The sequence below is a fragment of the Pectinophora gossypiella genome, chromosome 10, assembly GCF_024362695.1.
Source record: "Pectinophora gossypiella chromosome 10, ilPecGoss1.1, whole genome shotgun sequence".
NCBI classification, from domain to species: Eukaryota; Metazoa; Arthropoda; class Insecta; order Lepidoptera; family Gelechiidae; genus Pectinophora; species Pectinophora gossypiella.
The window spans coordinates 12,673,348-12,691,872 of record NC_065413.1 but is presented as its reverse complement, the minus strand read 5'-3'; the positions used below and the strand labels follow the sequence as shown (position 1 = coordinate 12,691,872).

The following is an 18,525-nucleotide window of genomic DNA, read 5'->3' as shown; positions in this document are numbered from 1 at the left end:
GCGACCACGTGTAATGTGATATTTGTCGAGTCTGCAGGACGCGTAATATGACTGATACGACAGCAACTGTAGTCTTAACGTCACCTGCGCGAACCAAGGCCGTGCTGCCTGTCTCCTTGCCGCCTGACACCGCGAAGGTTTTGTACGAGCAGAATCACGTAGATGTATCACGTCGCCAACGCCGTCAAGCGCACCTTACTCAGCCTTTACCTGAGATCTCCATTAAAGCGCAGCAAAAGGCTCCCGTTAGTTACCTAAAGAGGTTACCAGGATGATACCTAATTATTCTCAGAGACAAAAATATTCCAAGTTTGGTTAGGACATTGCAGGTGATTCACTCTGATTGTCCGAAAGTAGGATAGCATTGGTCCTAGAATTATGAAGCTCGTTCATCGTTACATGAGCCATGTCGGGAGTTTTAAGCGGCTCCATAATAACCCTGCCACCAGGGTTGGTAATTTCAGGGTCGAACTACCCACACATAATATATAATACGATGTCTGAGGTGATCACAAATCCTAGAATTCCCGACAAAAAATAGACATAACTAATTAGAACACAATAATAATATCAGTTACGTATTTACACAATTGCTAAAATAAACATGTACCTACATAGTATTACATAGAATGTTCTAGGTGTGGAGATGAGTGTCTTTGACCTTAACGATCTCACCGTCGATGGTGGTGATGGAGGACCTGCAGCCCTGAGCCCACTTGCTGCACACGAAGAACAATCTGTGCCCCTTACTGCTGCTATGCTTATTGTAGCGGAACTTGCCCCATAAAATCATCGGATTGCCATGTTTCGACGTCGAATATACGGGCCCTGAATTAAACGGCGAAAATAAGTAAATTCATCTGGGTAACCACTTATACGGTCTCGTTTGTACAATTTAAAAAGAACAAGACCTTATTCGTAGTATCACTTGTCAAAGTCAGTGTATAACAAAGGCACTCGGGCAATCACTGTCGAACGTCGCTTTTCATAATCAAAATAATAAAAAGCTATGCATAAAGATAAGATTTATGTTTATTACTTTAATATGTATTATTATAAACGATTACGACTTCATGGTATCGCCGATATTACATCGCGTTATTGTTTTTCATAGACCATATTTTTAACCAAAGCCGCAAAATTTAAAATCATCTCCACAAATATGAAATTTTTATTTAAAAGATTGTACAAACCAAACATTTTTATTGGCTCAATCATTTAATTTTAAAATTAGTCACGACTTCAGTAATTCAAGCATGTGTGTGATCGTGTCTAATGCTAACAATACAAGATTCGATAGTGATGATTGTCACCCTGCACTGTCTACTGGTCCATTTAGTACACCTCCAATAATGTTTTATGCCAGATTGATGAACTAGAAAGTATCTGCGACCTCCATATTCTAATACCGGCTTCCCTCGTGGTGACGTCGAAAACACCATACTCGTATCTGTGAAATAACACTTGCTTTCACATCCCTTAAAATCATTTTAAGAAAAATTAGGCCACATTCCCGAGAAATGCATTTTCGGAGGAATGTGGCCTAACCTGTATTGGGCTGGTTTTCCCTTCGCGGGTTGGAAGGTCAGACTGGCAGTCGCTTCTGTAAAAAACCTGTCATATCTTCAGGTTAGGGAAGCGGACCCCGTGAAAAACGGGATAATGCTAAGGATATTGTATTGTTTTCACATTCCTTAAAATCATATTAATATAGTCCATAAATAAATAATGTAGAACTTTGACATCGTGTCCTTAAAAATATTAACTTAGTACTCGTCATTCTACTGAGGCACCATCACCACATCCACAGAAGGATTCGAACCCACCGGCCACGCCGTCAACTGTGACCTACTCAATCTTCAACTGCAATCTCCAAGATAGCGTAGCAGAAGGTTACCAATAGTTGCCCACCTAAAGATGTTATTGATGACGAATTTTTAATCCTAATCAAATTAATAAAACGCCGCCATAACCACAACATACATGGTTATTGTTTTCCATAGATCATACTTTGAACTCAGCAACATTGTAAATCTTCTACATATAAGCTGTTTTTAGTACATAATAAACATTTTTATTGTCTCAATAGTTTAAATTTTATTTAACTAAAAATTGTAACCGAGCAAAACTGTGTCGAGTCACTAGGAAAATAAACATCTGCTTCAGCAATTCAAGCATGTGTGTGATCGTGTTTAATGCTAACAATACAAGACTCGACAGTGATAACTGTCACCCTGCACTGTTTACTGGTCCATTTATTACACCTCCAATAATGTTTTAATCCAGTTTCATTATATAGAAAGTATCTGCGACCTCCATATTCTAACACCGGCTTACCTCGAGATGTCATAGAAAACACCACAGCTGTAAAAAAATAGTTGCTTTACTGACATTCCTTTCAATCACGTAAATATTATATAGTCCTCATATATTTTAAACTTTAGCATCATTAAAATATTAGCATGGTTCTAAATATAAGTTGATCGTATTAGATAGATAAAAAAACAATAAAAGTGTAAAATGTCATGCGTAAGATATTTATTTATAACAAAATAGAAAAGAAACTTTGATTTCTAAGAACAATTAGCGCTACTAAAATCAGAGCGAAAAATTATTTCTTTCATTGTCCCCATTGGTCCGGCCCTTAACTCAGGAACTAGAAATAATGCTCGCTTCGAATTCATTTGTTTTGGCAACTTTCATTTGAATTGAATATCCTCAAATAGATAAAATATATTATGTCGCCTTTCTCTGACCATTTCTATGGTAAACCGCACTGGGTCAAATAATTCACAATATTTCTACACAGACATAATTTTGTTCACCATCGCAAGCAACTATTTCACAGTAGGGAGATTTTCCCACTTTTCAGATTAAATTTTATGCGCTTAATCGTTATTAAAATAATATTGCAAAACTGCAATATACCACAGCCTAGACATCTGTATAAAAAAAACGGTGTCCCTAACTTTAAAATACTACCACCATAAGTAACAAAAACATAATTGCTTTTGAAATTGAGTTTTACACTCCATTTAATGATCAATTACCATTTTTTCAGCAGGAAAAACTACTAACATTACAGATATTTTTCTATTAAAACTAGCAATATTTATTGTTGTCTTTCTATATTCAAAGTCTAACACGCTATGCAATTCACTTACATGTGAACACAGAAACACACACATACTTTTAATTTTAATACATATACAGTCATATCGCGATACTCTTATAATTTATTAAACCTAACGACCAGGGGGTCTAAAAGGCCACATTGTTGCAAGTCATCTAAGAAAGTATTATTGATATTTGTTTCCATTGCGCACTTACTTTTATATGCGCAAATGTCAAATTTCAACATTGCTTTTTTAAATGAATTGCTTCGATGTGGCCTTTTTAACCCCCCACTTCAGTAGAATTCACAGGTACAATAAGTGACTACATTTCAATAAAGATAACATTTTACAATACTCTCAAATTCAATGCGCGGTAAGAATTAGATCTGTCAAAGTACGTCAGCTAGTGATGAGACGTTCATTAGCATAATGGTGTATCAGTCGATATTAGGTCGATCGATTATTTTATATCTAATACTTTATAGATGTTTCCTCATGGAAACAAGGTTAATGATCTCAATAATGATTATGGTTATTCTTCAACTTGATAATCGTATCTTCCAACGTGACGATGGTGACCCGACATCCTCTGCGCCACTCGCTACATCTAAAATAACTCTTAGCACCACGTGTCCCATGCTTCATAACGTAACGATTTGTCCCGATCTGTATCATAGGGTTGCCCATCTTAGTCGTTAGCCACAATATACCTGAAAATATAACGACTCACATTACACTTTTCCAAACTTAGAGTCATGTAATCTTAAAATAATTGTAAGAACTAACAATAGTAAGTACGTGATCGATTGAGATCGATGTTGGAGTGTTGTTTTAGGATTGTAGTGAGTAGAATTTCGTGGTCTCTGGAAGAAGGAAAAAGGCTTACGTATGTGTACATGATGATAATGATTCATACAGCAAGCTCACGACTACATCCCAAGGTCAGAGTATACACTTTGAAACCATGTCACTTTATCTTTTATGACAAATTAAACCGTAAGTCTCATTAAATGTCAAATATGAAAGTGCGACGGGGTTCTAAAGTGGGTACATGATATCACTCATGACTGTATATCCATCGCAAGACGGAACTAAGTAGGTACGCACCGAACTTTCTGTTATACCAACGTGATAGATGGATTAATTTTTATTTATTTTATTCACCCATATTAGCGCAACTTCACATATTACACAACTAAGAAATTACAAAAAAAAATTGTCCGGAAATTACCTTACATGTTAACATCAAAACGTTAGACTATAAAAATAAATATTAATATTCTGACAATCATTTTTCATTACAAAGAAGAAACCAAGTTAAGAATCTGTTGTAATTTATTTTTCTAAAACGTAAATCAATGATTGTGTTCGATTTTAAACGTAATGATGACGTCATTGAAAGTGATGATAGCAGCACGGCAACCTCTGGACCAATTAACACAGACCCATCGTTTCCTAGGGTTGGGTCCCTTGCATCCGGAGTACAGACCAAAGCGATACCCTCCCATTTGTATGTACCGCCTTTCACCTCGATTTACGAACACAGGTTCCTCTGTAGAAGAGATTAATATTTCAATCAAAGTTGCAATTAAAATTCATGCCTTTGTTTGGTGTTTAACTTGATAAACAGAATAGAGTAGTTTCCAACAAGTCAAATCAGTTACTTTTTACTAAACGTCAAAACACAAAATTACTATGAAATTTGTATGAAAAAGCAAACTGAAACTGAAAACGTCTTAGAAAAACGTAACAAAATGTAGGTATTATTACGTTTTTCATGAAATAAGTTAAATAGAAAAAACAAAATGTTTTTCGTTAGTTTTAGATCTGTCTTTATTTAATAATCAGAATTTCAAATTTTTTCTTGAACCAATACACGACCCAATTGGATTTACCTCAGACAACATGTACTACTTTGCCGATAAACCTCACTACAGCTATGCAAAAAATAACATATACGTATTTCAAACAATTCATTTTATTTTAAAGTGTACATTTTAATTCACATTGTTGTATGCTAGCAAATTTTTGTACTTGATCATTACCTTGTTGAAGAGCATATTAAATCGCTTTGTTTGATAATATACTTGCTATTCTATTAATGAGTTTATTATTATTGTGTCTTACTGTAGACTCGCCTTCGCCGTCCCGTCACATTCACTAACTTGTCGGAATAGTGTTTCCCTTTTTCTTTAAGCTGGGCTTTTTTCAGGAATAATACTTCCTTCATCTTTTTCCTTTTCATATTTGTTTCTTCTTATTTTACATTTTGCAATTAATGTGTATCATACACATAAGATCTAATGTATATGTTCTCCGATGCAGTAGACGATATCATTATGGATGGTGACGATAGCCGCTCTACACCCGCGCCCCCACTGACCGCATACCCATCTCTTTTTAAGTCCAGTGTAACCAGTTCTTAGCCCGTAACGGTATTTGCCTATACGGATCATCTGGTATCCCCTTGGAGTTGTAATGAATTCTGGTACATCTGTAAAAAGTTTTGTGGATGAAACATCTATCTATTATTTCATTGGTATTAGCATTTGTAATTACTTAAGACATTTTCTCATGTAAGTGACATTATGTATTATTGTCTTTAGTGATAATAAAGTATGTTTAAACCTTAACACTTTTGAATCAAACTGAAAATTCTAACGTAACATACTTTGAATCGTAAATATTTAAGTATATAAATTTATTTTTTGTCGAAAGTCTCATCCGCCTAAAATATTGCAGCTTTATACAACTTGTATAGCCGAGGAAAAGTAGCCGCAAGATAAACCTCGCCAAAGGCCCTAGACATTCCTAAAAAAAACATTTTGCTAACATATTTTAAATCATTTCTTACAAATAAAACATCCTCTTACTATATAATCACAACACTTATTTAAGAAACCTGTTAGATTACCATATAAACATTAAGCTAATTTCCCTCCTCTATTTTATTTAGTAAACAAACAAATAATATTCTCTCTATCTCTCTCTCTCTCTCTCTCTTGGCATTTATTATTCCCATCTGATAGTGGGGTCTGCCTTCTTCATATTTCTCTTCCACTTTGCTATATCGGATGAGTCGTTTTCGGAGACATTAAACAAACACAAGTCCTTCTTGATCATATCCTTGTTTGTCGAACAAACAATCAAAACACATCTTGCTTAAAAACCTTATTGTCTAGAATGTTTTAAATCATCATCATTGAATCTGACAAAATTATTGATGTCATTACCAGAATTTCCTTGTCTCCTACTCCTTTAACATAAGTAGGTACACGCATTGTTTTAAGTTTACGCGGTTATTATCACAATTAAAGCACATAATAACGGGTTATTACCGCGTTTAAATGGGGATATGACACCCCCACACAAGCAGTTCAAAGATTTCATTTTATTTTAAAATTTACATTGGCATTCACATCGTTGTATACTGACAAATGTATGTACATGAACATTAACTTGTTGATGACCATAGTAAAATGCTTTATAGTGGGTATTGTATCAATTTATTTTTTCCATGTGTTTTATAGTAGATACGCCTTCGCCGTCTCATCACATCCACTCCTACATCGGAATATCAATGTGTATGTTGGCCGATATACTGGACAATATCATCATGAATTGTTACGATGACCGCTCTACAGCCGCACCCCCATTGGCCACATACCCATCTCTTCTTCAGTCCTGTGTAACCAGATTTCAGTCCGTAACGGTATTTACCGACACGAATCATCGGGTATCCCCTCGAAGTTGTAATATATTCTGGAACGTCTGTGAAAAGTTTTGTCGATGAAAGATTTTAAATTCACGTTTTTCTTATACATAGTAACATTTCTGAGAAATAAAACATCCTCTTCCTATTCAATCACAACATTATTTTTAAGAAGCATTTTAAATAGCATATACAAAGATATTAAGCAAATTTTCATGTTCCATTTTATTTTGTAAACAAATACACATCTTGCTTGAATACCTTATAAGTATTCGAGAATCTTTTTACATCATGCAGCTAACAAAGTTATTGATTTCATTATCACTTCCCTCGTCTTCTACTGCTTTTGTATCGAGGATAAGTATCGACCCAATAATATTTATATTTTTGCCATTTCTTTTTTTCATATAATTACTTTCATTTCATTTCACGTCTAACAATTTTATCAGCCCAGCTTTGCAATCAGAATAGCATTTACCGACTGGTGAATTATTATGTACTTATTTATTAAATAGTTACCACTTGTAAATATTAGTATTTTACATAGGACAACAAATTACTTATAATTACAAATAAGGAGTAAATTTACAGATTTTTGTTTCCAGCGGGCTCAAACTTTTTATTTAAAATTATTCTGATAATGCTAATCCATTTGCAAGTGTTTTAATGTGTATGTTCATTCTTGGATACAACGATGACGTTATCGATAGTGACGACGCAAGCACGACACCCATTACGACTCCACTGTCCACACACCCATCGCTTCCTAGGCCCTTTCGCCGATCTCGAGGTCAGCCCAAATCTATACTTGCCGACTTTTATCATTTGGTAACCCCGAGAAGTCGTTATGAATACTGGTTTATCTGTTTATAAACGAATGTTTATCAATACTATTTATTATTATAGAAAAAAATATTAAGATGCTAGCTGATATATGATAACATGCAGAAATACAAGTTAACTTGCAACGACTTGAAATTTGTTACATATTTATGGTGAATTTAAACAAACTTCAACAATAATGAGAACAACGACAAAATGACATGCGTACAATTTAATAACGATGATCAATATCAATGCATATTATATACCTACGTAAATACATTTACAAAATTTAATAAAAAAACAATTATTCTTGCCAGAAAACATAAGTAATTATCAGTTCTTATGACTAATAAGCACTTCAGTCATTTCATTCTACCCAGCGTACTTTATTTGAAAGTTCAACGGTCTCTTCACGCCTTATGTGATATGAAAGCAAGAGGTAGAACATTTCAATGATTATGCTCATTTCTAATGACAACGATTTCGTCTTGAAAAGTAATGAGACAACCTCGGCACCCTTTGCTCCATCGGACGCACACCCATCTCTTCTTCATACCAGTGCACCCCGACTTCAACCCAAACCGGTACTTGTCTATACATATCATCTGGTATCCCTTCTCAGTAGTAATCAACTCCGGTATAGCTGTCATAAAAAAAGTATTTGATTGCAAATGACGTCTATTAAACAAAGACTGAAAAATACAACTTAGTTATTAAAATATCAAATGGATATTTACTAACGAGACGATGTCGCGAGAGTTTATTGAAAACTGTCATGCAAAAAGTTGTCAAAGTTGTAGGCTTAGTTAAAAAAAACTATGTTTTTGGTTTTTTAAATCTTTCATGTAACAGTATAATTATATTACTTAACTCAAAATGTAAATATAATGCGAATGCAATTAATTAGTAACAAGAAAAACTAAATAAAACAGCATTCAATACACCACAGGCTTCGTCAAAAAGGAACTAAAAATAAATCTTTATATGATTGTCAAATCAACTTCCAATCCAGATAACACTAGTTAAACAAAATTTTCTTAATTCCCATATCTCAGATATTCAGAACCGTCACAATCCACTGATAGTCTTCTTCTGTAGTGTGGATTATGAGGTAGATCAGCACCCTCACCTACCTTAATGTCAGACCTAATTGTGTAACTTAAATTACTACAATTTTGATTGGTATAAAAATATCCTCTCTTGTCAAATTACTGAACACAAGATAGAATTTGTATCCGTCGAGATAGAAAATGAGTACACGAACACTAGTGTGAACATTCAGTGACAGTGTTCGTTGACAAATCTACAAATGCAGTCATCGATAGTAAGGACGGCAGCCCTGCATCCGGCAGACCACTTTACACAGATCCAACGTTTCTTGATCCCAGGGTAACCAGTCTTCAAGCTGTAGCGGTATTCTCCCAGCTGCAATATGCGATGACCAACGCGCGAAGAACTCACGTACATTGGCTCCACTGTAACATTTATTGATTCATAATGGAGATGAGCCATACCGCCATCGTACTGAAGATTTATTAGTGAAGTTGCAATGGACATAAAACATAGACAACAACGAATATAAATACCGTTTGTAAAGACTTAAATTATATAAAATTATATACTATTTCTTAACTATAAATGTTTATATTAGACAATATTCACACATTTGCTGGGGCGACACTATGTCAGAGTAAGTGTTGTTATTAATTAGATCATCGGGACGAAAGTTAATTCATAAGTAATAAAATATCAATTCTTGTTTTAATTTGATTATCATCAATTTAATTTATAAGACTTTAAAGGTTTCATGCATGCATCTTAAGAGTACATGATTAGAAATAATACTTACTTTAGATATGGCAACTCATATAAGACCTACTACTACAACAGAAGATAAAAAACAACCTTAAAATAACTATTTACTATGAGGATTGTGCACTCCTGAAGAGCTCATAAATAAGGTTGATACTATGTTAAGTTCAGTGATTGTGTTCGACGGTACAATTGAGGATAACGTTTTCTCTAGCCGTGATGGCAGCCAAACATCCACTGGATTTCTTCTCGCAGACCCATCGTTGCTTGGTCTTTGATTTCCTTTCCAGTACGAAGTAGTGACCATCAATTTCAATCATGTCTTTACCTACTAAAAATTGAATCGTGGTCAGTAATGTGACAGAGATATGAAAGATAGAGTATGCAGCGTTTGAAGAGTAATGCTACAGGCTAGAACCGTTTCGAAAAAGATACGGCAGTGTGATGTAGGCTAATATTTATTATTATAATGCTTGGAAATTAATACAATAGAAATATACTAGAAATATGTAGACTTCAGTGAGTATGATCATAGATATAATTGACAATAGCGGTGGCGACGGCGGCTTGATAGTCGTTGCCGCAGCTACTGCACACCCGTCTTTTTAATGCCAAGCCAGCTTAATCGAACCTGGCTATAATTATATCTCCCGGCCCATAGCATGACATTACCTCGCGCATATAAAAAGTAAGTGCGCAATGCAAACAAATTTCAAATAGCAATATTGCTTTTTCAGGTAAATGGCTTCGATGTAGCAACCCCCCAGTATTACTTTTAAAGATGGTTGTGCTCGCTTTTACATTTCACAATAACGTCATAACTGCTCTACAACCGCGGCCGTGTCTTGTGCAAACCCATCGTTTCTTTCCTGTTTTTGATTTCTTGTAATCAGTATGTAGAGAATACTTAAATTGACCATGTTTAATCATCTTATTTCCCAAAACAGAAGTAACATATGACACTTTTTCCCCTAAAACCATTAAAACCAATTATATCAAAAAAATAACAAAAGAAAATTACAAGGCAAAGTCTACATCACCAAATACATGATCAAGTTTATCAATTGTGACTTTTACTTGAAATAAAAACACGATATATCAAAAATGTAATACTCTTTAGCACGCACATAAGATAAAAACATTACATAAAATCAATCAAAGACAAAATAAGTAAAGTAAATGAGTGTAAGTAAAGTGAGTGAAGTTTTAAATAGCAAAATAAGTGAGAGAAAAACATAATACTAGTGATTATGTAGGTCACCAAAGCTGATGATGGTGTCTTCGAAGGTGACAATAAAGGCTCTGCAACCCAACTTGCAACTCGTACAGATCCATCGCTTCCTGGGGCCGATTCTGTTCTTACTACTGCTGTGCAAACTGAAGTGGTACTTGCCATACTGAATCATCCTGTTACCACGACTGGATATTATATACTTCATTGCAGGTTTACCTTGAGAAACACAATAAGTTCTATCAAAATGAAAATTTTAACACAACAATGTACCGTGACGTTTCATCATGATTTTGATACGCCGAAAGGTGATTTACAGGCATTATTATTTAATATTAAATATCTCCTATACTTAAAGCTTTCCTGGAAGAGATTGACACTTAGCAATAAGGCCGCCCATTGTACTCTTTCTATTTCTCTTTTTTTTTGTGTTTCCTGATGGGCAGTAACGTATTTGTTATGTTATTTATTAAGTTAATCTATGATCGCTACATCTATAATGACGAAATACATGAATTGCTTGGAGTTAACGATTACAATAATATAAAGCTCAACAACAATTAGAAACGGTGCGGGATGGAGAGTATCCGTTTTATACGTAGTATTATTCTTTACTGTATTGTTATTATAACTGTCATTCTCACACCTGCAATAACGAAATACGAGTAAATGAAAACACTGATTTCAAAACGTTACTATATTTTGTTGTCAAGTTTTATTACCAAATCATATTTTATAAAAATCACAATTTCGCTTGTTTAAGGATGGTTGTGTTTGTCACTAATTTTTAAAATAACATCATCAAAAGTGGTCAAGGCAGCATTACATCCGGATTTGGAACAAACCCATCGTTTCTTGCAACTCTTATATCTTGTATCTGCAAACTGCAGATAATATCTACATTGTCCATATTGAATTATCTTGTTTCCACGCTTAGAAGTAATGTACGTCACTTTTTCACCTGCAACAATCAAATTATTCACTATTCTGTTTATAATACAGTACGAAATATGTTGATAATTCTACGTCTATAATGTACAATAATGAAGTTAGTTTGTTTTTGTTGACAGATTAATGTTCATTGTACGGTAAAAAAAAGCAAAAACTTGAATAGATATTAATATAATCTCAAAAGTAAAAAATGGAAAAAATTTACATGGATATATATTGATACCTTTATTGTAAATACTTTCTAGGATAAACTCGTTTCCCCTCCAACAATAGAGGGTTGGGTGAATGTTTTGCGCGTTTTTGTAATTTTTTTAAGAAATTAATCGCTGATTCCGGGTTACTCATCTGCTCGACAAGGCTAATAAATTAAGTTAATAATTTCTGACATCACAGCCATTGTGTCTAATATAGTAGTAGTAGATAAATATAGTTCACGTTTACACTCAAAGAGGAATATAGCACTGGATTACAATAAAAATGATGGCCCGTCTTTCGCTGGGAAGTGATTCTGTTCAATGGTTTTTCTTACACAAAATGATGTCAATACACATAAATACAGAGCAGCGTAGAAATTGATTTGAGATAATCATACGTGATATAGCGGTAACAACATTGGCTTGTATAATAAATAGACAATCAATACTAAAAACAAAGTACCGTATTGTCAAAAGCGACCCAAACAACCGACAATACACTTTATTTCAACAGACATAACATCTTAATTTGAGGGAACGAACTATCTAGAGGTATATAACTTAATGTACACGTATTTGCAAAACTGTTCAGACGCTTTTTTAGAAATCTATTTATCGGAATCTATTTGTTTATAGTATGTCAATGGATAACAATGCTAATAAAATTCATCACCACGGTGGTGGATGATTATGGTCGTCCCTGAGACGTACTATTCGTTCGTCGGAAGTATGCAGCATGGCTCTGCAACCTTTCCTACGATGGGTCTTGCAGTACCATCGGGTCGCCGTGTGTAATGAACAATGTTTGATGTAATAATAGTCATTCATTACAATCATTTTGGCTCCACGCGAGGTGCGCGTGACTGTGAAGTTGATTCCTGCAACAGGTGGAAATACTTATTTCTAGATACCGACATCCAGTTTTTTGTTTTTCATGAAAAGCTAATGTAGCTAAATGATTTACTGACAGTCTTAGAAACAAAGTTCGGAATAAATATCATGCTGGATGGCTAAAACCTCAGATATAGAATTGCTGAGATAGAATTTTCTTAAACACATACTAAGTAATAGGTTGATAAGGTTGGTAACCCACCTTACTCACACGATAGAACAAGAATAGACATTATGTAAATACAATAATCACTTTTCCTTCAATATTTGATACCGCGTGTCGAAAGAGTAAAATGTGTTTGACGAAGTAATTAAAACAGCTAAATAATTACGTGAATAAAACTATGCCTTTTACCAAAATAAATGACATTAAAGACAGCAAATACTTTATAATAAGTACATTTACTTTTATTACATACGATTAACATGTCCATTGATTACTTACTTCAAGATGTGCCTGAGCATCTACATTTGATAAACTATAAAAATAAGTATTAATTGTAACATATCTGGGTGTAGCTAGACATCCTTGGGTATAATAGCAAAATGTATTTATTATAATATTAATAGAGAAGTTTAATAACAAAATCTTGCATGTTGGTTCATATTAAATTTCAACTATATTACTTTGTCTACTTTCTACATCTGCATAAAATTAAAGTTGGTTGTCAATTTATATAACGCTGCTAGGTGACCCATTCATATAAGCTCACATTGAGTATATAACTGTGGGTCTTAAAAGGCCACACAGAAGCAATTCAACTAAAAAAGCACCATTGGATTTGACATTTGCGCATATAAAAGTAAGTGCGTTATTACGCACTTACTCAATCAATATTTATTTGTCAATATTTTGACAAAAGTCAAATAGCAATATTGCTTTTTAGATGAATTGCTTCAATGTGCTATTTTTAACCCCCCTGGTCAAAGCTAATGTACTGTAAAGGATTCAATGATTGTGTACATTTTTCGCCTTGACAATAGTATCGTCGATGGTGACAACAAATGCTCTGCACCCCGACGAGCTGGTCTTGCTACACATCCATCTGTTCTTACTGGTACTCGACGAACAACTCTTATGCAGGGTAAAGCGATAGTTACCAACTTGAAGCATCCTGTTGCCACGGTTCGACGTCACGTAGGACACTTCATCATTTCCTAAAAATAAAATCACATTCAAATCAAATATTTATTCCTCGCAAGCCAAGTTTGAAAATCAAATTATACAGGGTGTTAGTGACATCGTAACTAATACTCAGGGGGGGTGATTCGGACCATGATTCTGAGTTAATATCAAGTGGAATTTTCAGTCTGAATATTCATGAAAATTTTTGTGTTTTTTAAATTATTTTCAGTTCCATACTTTTGCCACGGAAAATTCCACTTCATATCAACTCCGAATCATGGCCTCAATCACCCCTCAAATTTTTCGTTTCGATGTCACTAACACCCTTATATTTACTTACTCGTAAAAAATGACGTACCTTCTGTAAAATTGTACCTAATTGCTGTGTCCGTTAAACACAGAACATACATAAATCATACATACGACATTTACATAATATCACATAAGCTCACGACATCCATCGCAAGATGAACTAAGTAACCACACCTCGCCGAGCTTTCTGTTAGACCAACGTGATAATTATGGTGAGCCGTATTGCCGTCTATAATGACAACAAATAAAACAGCAATTATTTTGAAATAAACATTTTTACTTATTACATATTCATATTATATTTAATTTGTCCATTAGTTACTTATATCTAATTGAAACGAAACCAACAACCGAATGAGTTATTTGAAATTGATTATTTACACAAATATATAATATACATCACGCTCAAATCAAGGTATACTCCATATCTAATAACAAAAGGTATCTACTATATCAAAGCCAATCATAGTAGTTTTAATAATATAAAAATTGCTGCATCGCATGCTAAATGTTAACTTTAGACATTACACCTGGATCTGCGCAAATTTAAAAATGGTTCATAATTTAATAAATATTGTGCTTAATGAGCCATATAAGCTAACACTAAGACCTTGTTCAGATGGCGCGATTTACTCGCGTTTTCATACCACAGAGTAATTTGATTACTTTATAGATTCCTGCATGCTTGGAGATGTGCATCTGTATCCGTACGATGTTAAGTACTCTGTGGTATGACAACGCGCGTAAAACGCCTCATCTGGACAGGCTCTAAGTCATCACTAATTTAAGAGCCACGCTCTTGTCGGTGTAGCATTCTCCATGCTACTGTTTTAGGGAAAAATAAGGCAGTGGTTTCTCTCTTGCCTTAAGCCCGGCAGTACTCTGACGTGATTGGGATGGCGCCCAGTGTAGTCTATTTCAAAGCCGTACTAGGACTCCTGTCCTCTGAATAGTACTGACAGTTCCTGCTGCCCTCTGTCAGATTCCACGTACACATTGAGTATAACTGATCAAAGATAAACCTACTAATATTATAATTAATGCGTAAGTTTGTGAGAATGTATGAAGGTTTGTTAAAAATATTAAATATTTTGATAAAACTTCACAGTAGATTTACCTATACGCACATCCTAATAAAACCTAGACTATAATTTATGAAGATAAATATGAATTACTAACTAGTACAAATAATTCAATGGTTATGTACATTTTTCGCCCTGACAACGGTGTCGTCAATGGTAATAACAGATGCCCTGCATCCCGACGAGCTGGTCTTGCTACATACCCATCTATTCTTTCTGGTCGACGACAAATTCTTCACATTTTGAAGGGTGAAGCGGTAGTTCCCGACTTGAAGCATTCTGTTTCCACGGTTCGACGTCACGTAAGACACTTCCTCGTATCCTAAAATTAAAGGTTTCATGAATGGAACGCATATCATTATATCACATCTAATAACTATCACTTGCTTGGAATATTTTCCAAAATGAATTTATGTATTTATACCACTATACTGCCATGTACAGTAAACACAGAACATCTACGGTTTATAGTTTGCTTTATGAGAGATGTAGCTAAAGTACAGAATTTGTTTGTGCAAATTGTAATAGACAACGTAGACCCCAAGCAAAAAAATAAAATAAAATAATTTCTATATAATATTTCTATTGATTGTGAATGTCATCAATACAATACTTTTTTAATCACATTTTAATTATTTATAAGTTAAGTTGCGGGACATGGAGTTTATTAAAGCAAATTCAACATTAATAATAACAAACAAAAAAAATACTTATTATGTATCCAGAATTTTTCAGCGGTATGATATATCCAGTTTAATAAATACATATCTTATCGAATATAATATTAAGCAAATCAAGACTCACTTATACTTTGAAGTACAGGCCCGATTGCGACCGAAGATACTTGGATGGTGGATGTATATGTTCCACGAAACCCCCCACAATGACGTCATCTTTGCTGACATGAAGGTATGCCTTGCAGCCTCTAGCGGAAGCAGAGCAGCTATACCTGGACCCATTATCTCTTATAGATCCGCTTCGAAAATACGTGTATTCGTACAGATATAACAGTTTGTTGCCTCGTGTTGTCGTTATAAATGTCGCTTCCATACCTGCGAAGAAATTGACATTTTATTGTAAGTATTTGAATCGATATTAAAGACTACGAGTATATTCAACAACAATTGATTTTGCACTTAGTATTAGATACTTTAGACAATTTCGTTATGAAGCTTAATTTTGCTCATGTCAAGTAAGATAATTATGATCTTTATAATTTTAGAAATATATTTTAATTAAAAAATTGCTTTTGTAACGACAAATATTTAATAATAATCAAGCCGAACACAGGAATAACATAACAACAGAACATAACTAATAATAACAAAATATTTTTCTTGAAAATTAAACTAAATTATCTAATAAATGCTATCAAAGCAAATTCAAACATCATTATTAAAATTTGTTCAAATCTTATCTGTAGACTACTTACTACAACTACAAACTTATTCTATTGGTAGAATCTCTCGCCGCCAACCAATTTAGTAGACCAACGTGGAGTACCTATTATCTCCATACCACTTTCAGTTAATTAGGGTGAAACCTGTGCCCAGGAGTGGGAGAGATATTGGCGGTTTGTTAATTTGGTCACATAATGTTATGTCAGGATTTGTCTGAAGGCTTCAATGGCTATGCTCATTTTTGCACTTGATGATGGTGTCGTCGATGGTGACGATGGTGCACCGGCAGTTGTGGCTAGCACTCTTGGTGCAGATCCACAGCTTCCTGGCACTGCCGGTGACCTTGCAGCGGTTGTGCAGGCTGAAGTGGTACGAGCCGCACTTGATCATCGTGTTGCCCCGGTTTGATGTCACATATGCCAACTCCGCTTCTGGTATTGCTAAAGGAAAGGATATTTGGTTACCGACATTGTTTGCTTTGCTTAAGTATAATTACAGTTTGATTCTAAAGAGATTTTGGTCAGCTCCAGCAAATTAAGTTAAATTGAGCTGCTTCTAGTGGTCAGCAACAATAACTTATTTTTACAGCAAGACACGTGATATGAGGCAGCTTTAAATTTACTGTCATAGCAAATTAAATTTACAGTAATATAAATAATAAAGCAGCTAATCGTGATCTAGATTTATAGGTGTAAATCATCAATTATAGGTGTAATTCTATTTGATAATTTTATTTCTGCAGCATCAAAAGTATTTCTTTTCTGCACAGAGTTATTGTATAAATCATTTGCGAAACTGACTACTAATACTACTAGATACACGAGAGAAAAAAAATAGTAAAAATAGTAGGGCATAATCTATTTATTACGCCAGGTGGATACTTAATAATTAGTACCAACCCAGACGTACACTTCTTATTCATCAAAGATTTCTATTCTCTTTGTGATATTAAAATTATTAAAAAATATTTTAACTACCCACGATGGGAATAACAACAACTGTGAATGACTATTGCAATGAACTCTGGTGGCCTGGAACCGTAAATCATATTTAAGAACTTGCTCCGCAATGACACCAGTATAATGGAAAAACCACATGACAATATAGTATATTTTTACATGTTTAGTCGTTGCACCCCCCGATATCGACCCCGCCGGCGTGGTCGACGATTTCCCTCATTCAGCGCTTATCGCTATCGACCCACTAGCGTTGATTAATTCTTTCAAATATTTTTCCTCTCAGACGACGCCCTGAGCCGAGGTTCGCGCCCAACTGGGCACCCTCAGGCCTGTTGTCTTAAACGTTGTACCGGGTGAGAGCCTTCAGCGCTCCCCATTTGTCCGGCCAAGTAGTTAATGCCATCTGCGGCAAATCTACAATAAGTCACGTCAAAAAAAAAAAAGTCGTTGCACTGTTCTATAATATAATTATTATCATCAATGGCCACAATATCTTGATAGATGATCGTAACAGTGGCGGTGTAGCTGTCACGTTTCGCTGCAAGATCTCTTGTGACTTATCAAGCCAATAGCAGCATGGCAGCTTAAGTCGCATTTAGCACAAATAAAACGTGAGTCGGGAAAAATATAAACATGCATAAAAACAATGTTCTAATTTCATTGTTTTTGTCCGTTGTCCTTGTCATTTTCATTGATGAATGAACATAATCATTGATCCTGATCAATGATTATGTTCATTTACAAGTTTGACAAGTTGATTATTAATAGTAATGATGGCAGCGCGGCAGCCCTTGTAGCAGGCGTTGCATACCCATCTCTTCTTCACTTTGCCTTTCGAAGTATTATGTTCACAGAACGAGTACTTTCCCATTTGCAACTGCAAATTTCCTTTTCTCGACCTCACATACATCATC

The 18,525-nt window shown here is 34.6% G+C and overlaps 1 protein-coding gene across 36 annotated transcripts in view; it reads right to left on the bottom strand.

Annotated features, from left to right (window-relative positions):
- Positions 1-18,525, bottom strand: part of LOC126370072 (protein tramtrack, beta isoform-like) — a 282,534-nt gene that overhangs the window by 172,662 nt on the left and 91,347 nt on the right. The window contains exon 5 of one of the 36 annotated variants that reach the window (XM_050014740.1): positions 16,057-16,304. The exons of the other annotated variants lie outside the window; for them this stretch is intronic. Within the exon in view, the coding sequence (XP_049870697.1) occupies positions 16,057-16,304 (248 nt within the window). Of the gene's footprint in view, positions 1-16,056; positions 16,305-18,525 lie in introns of those variants that run through there. 36 annotated transcript variants of the gene reach the window in all.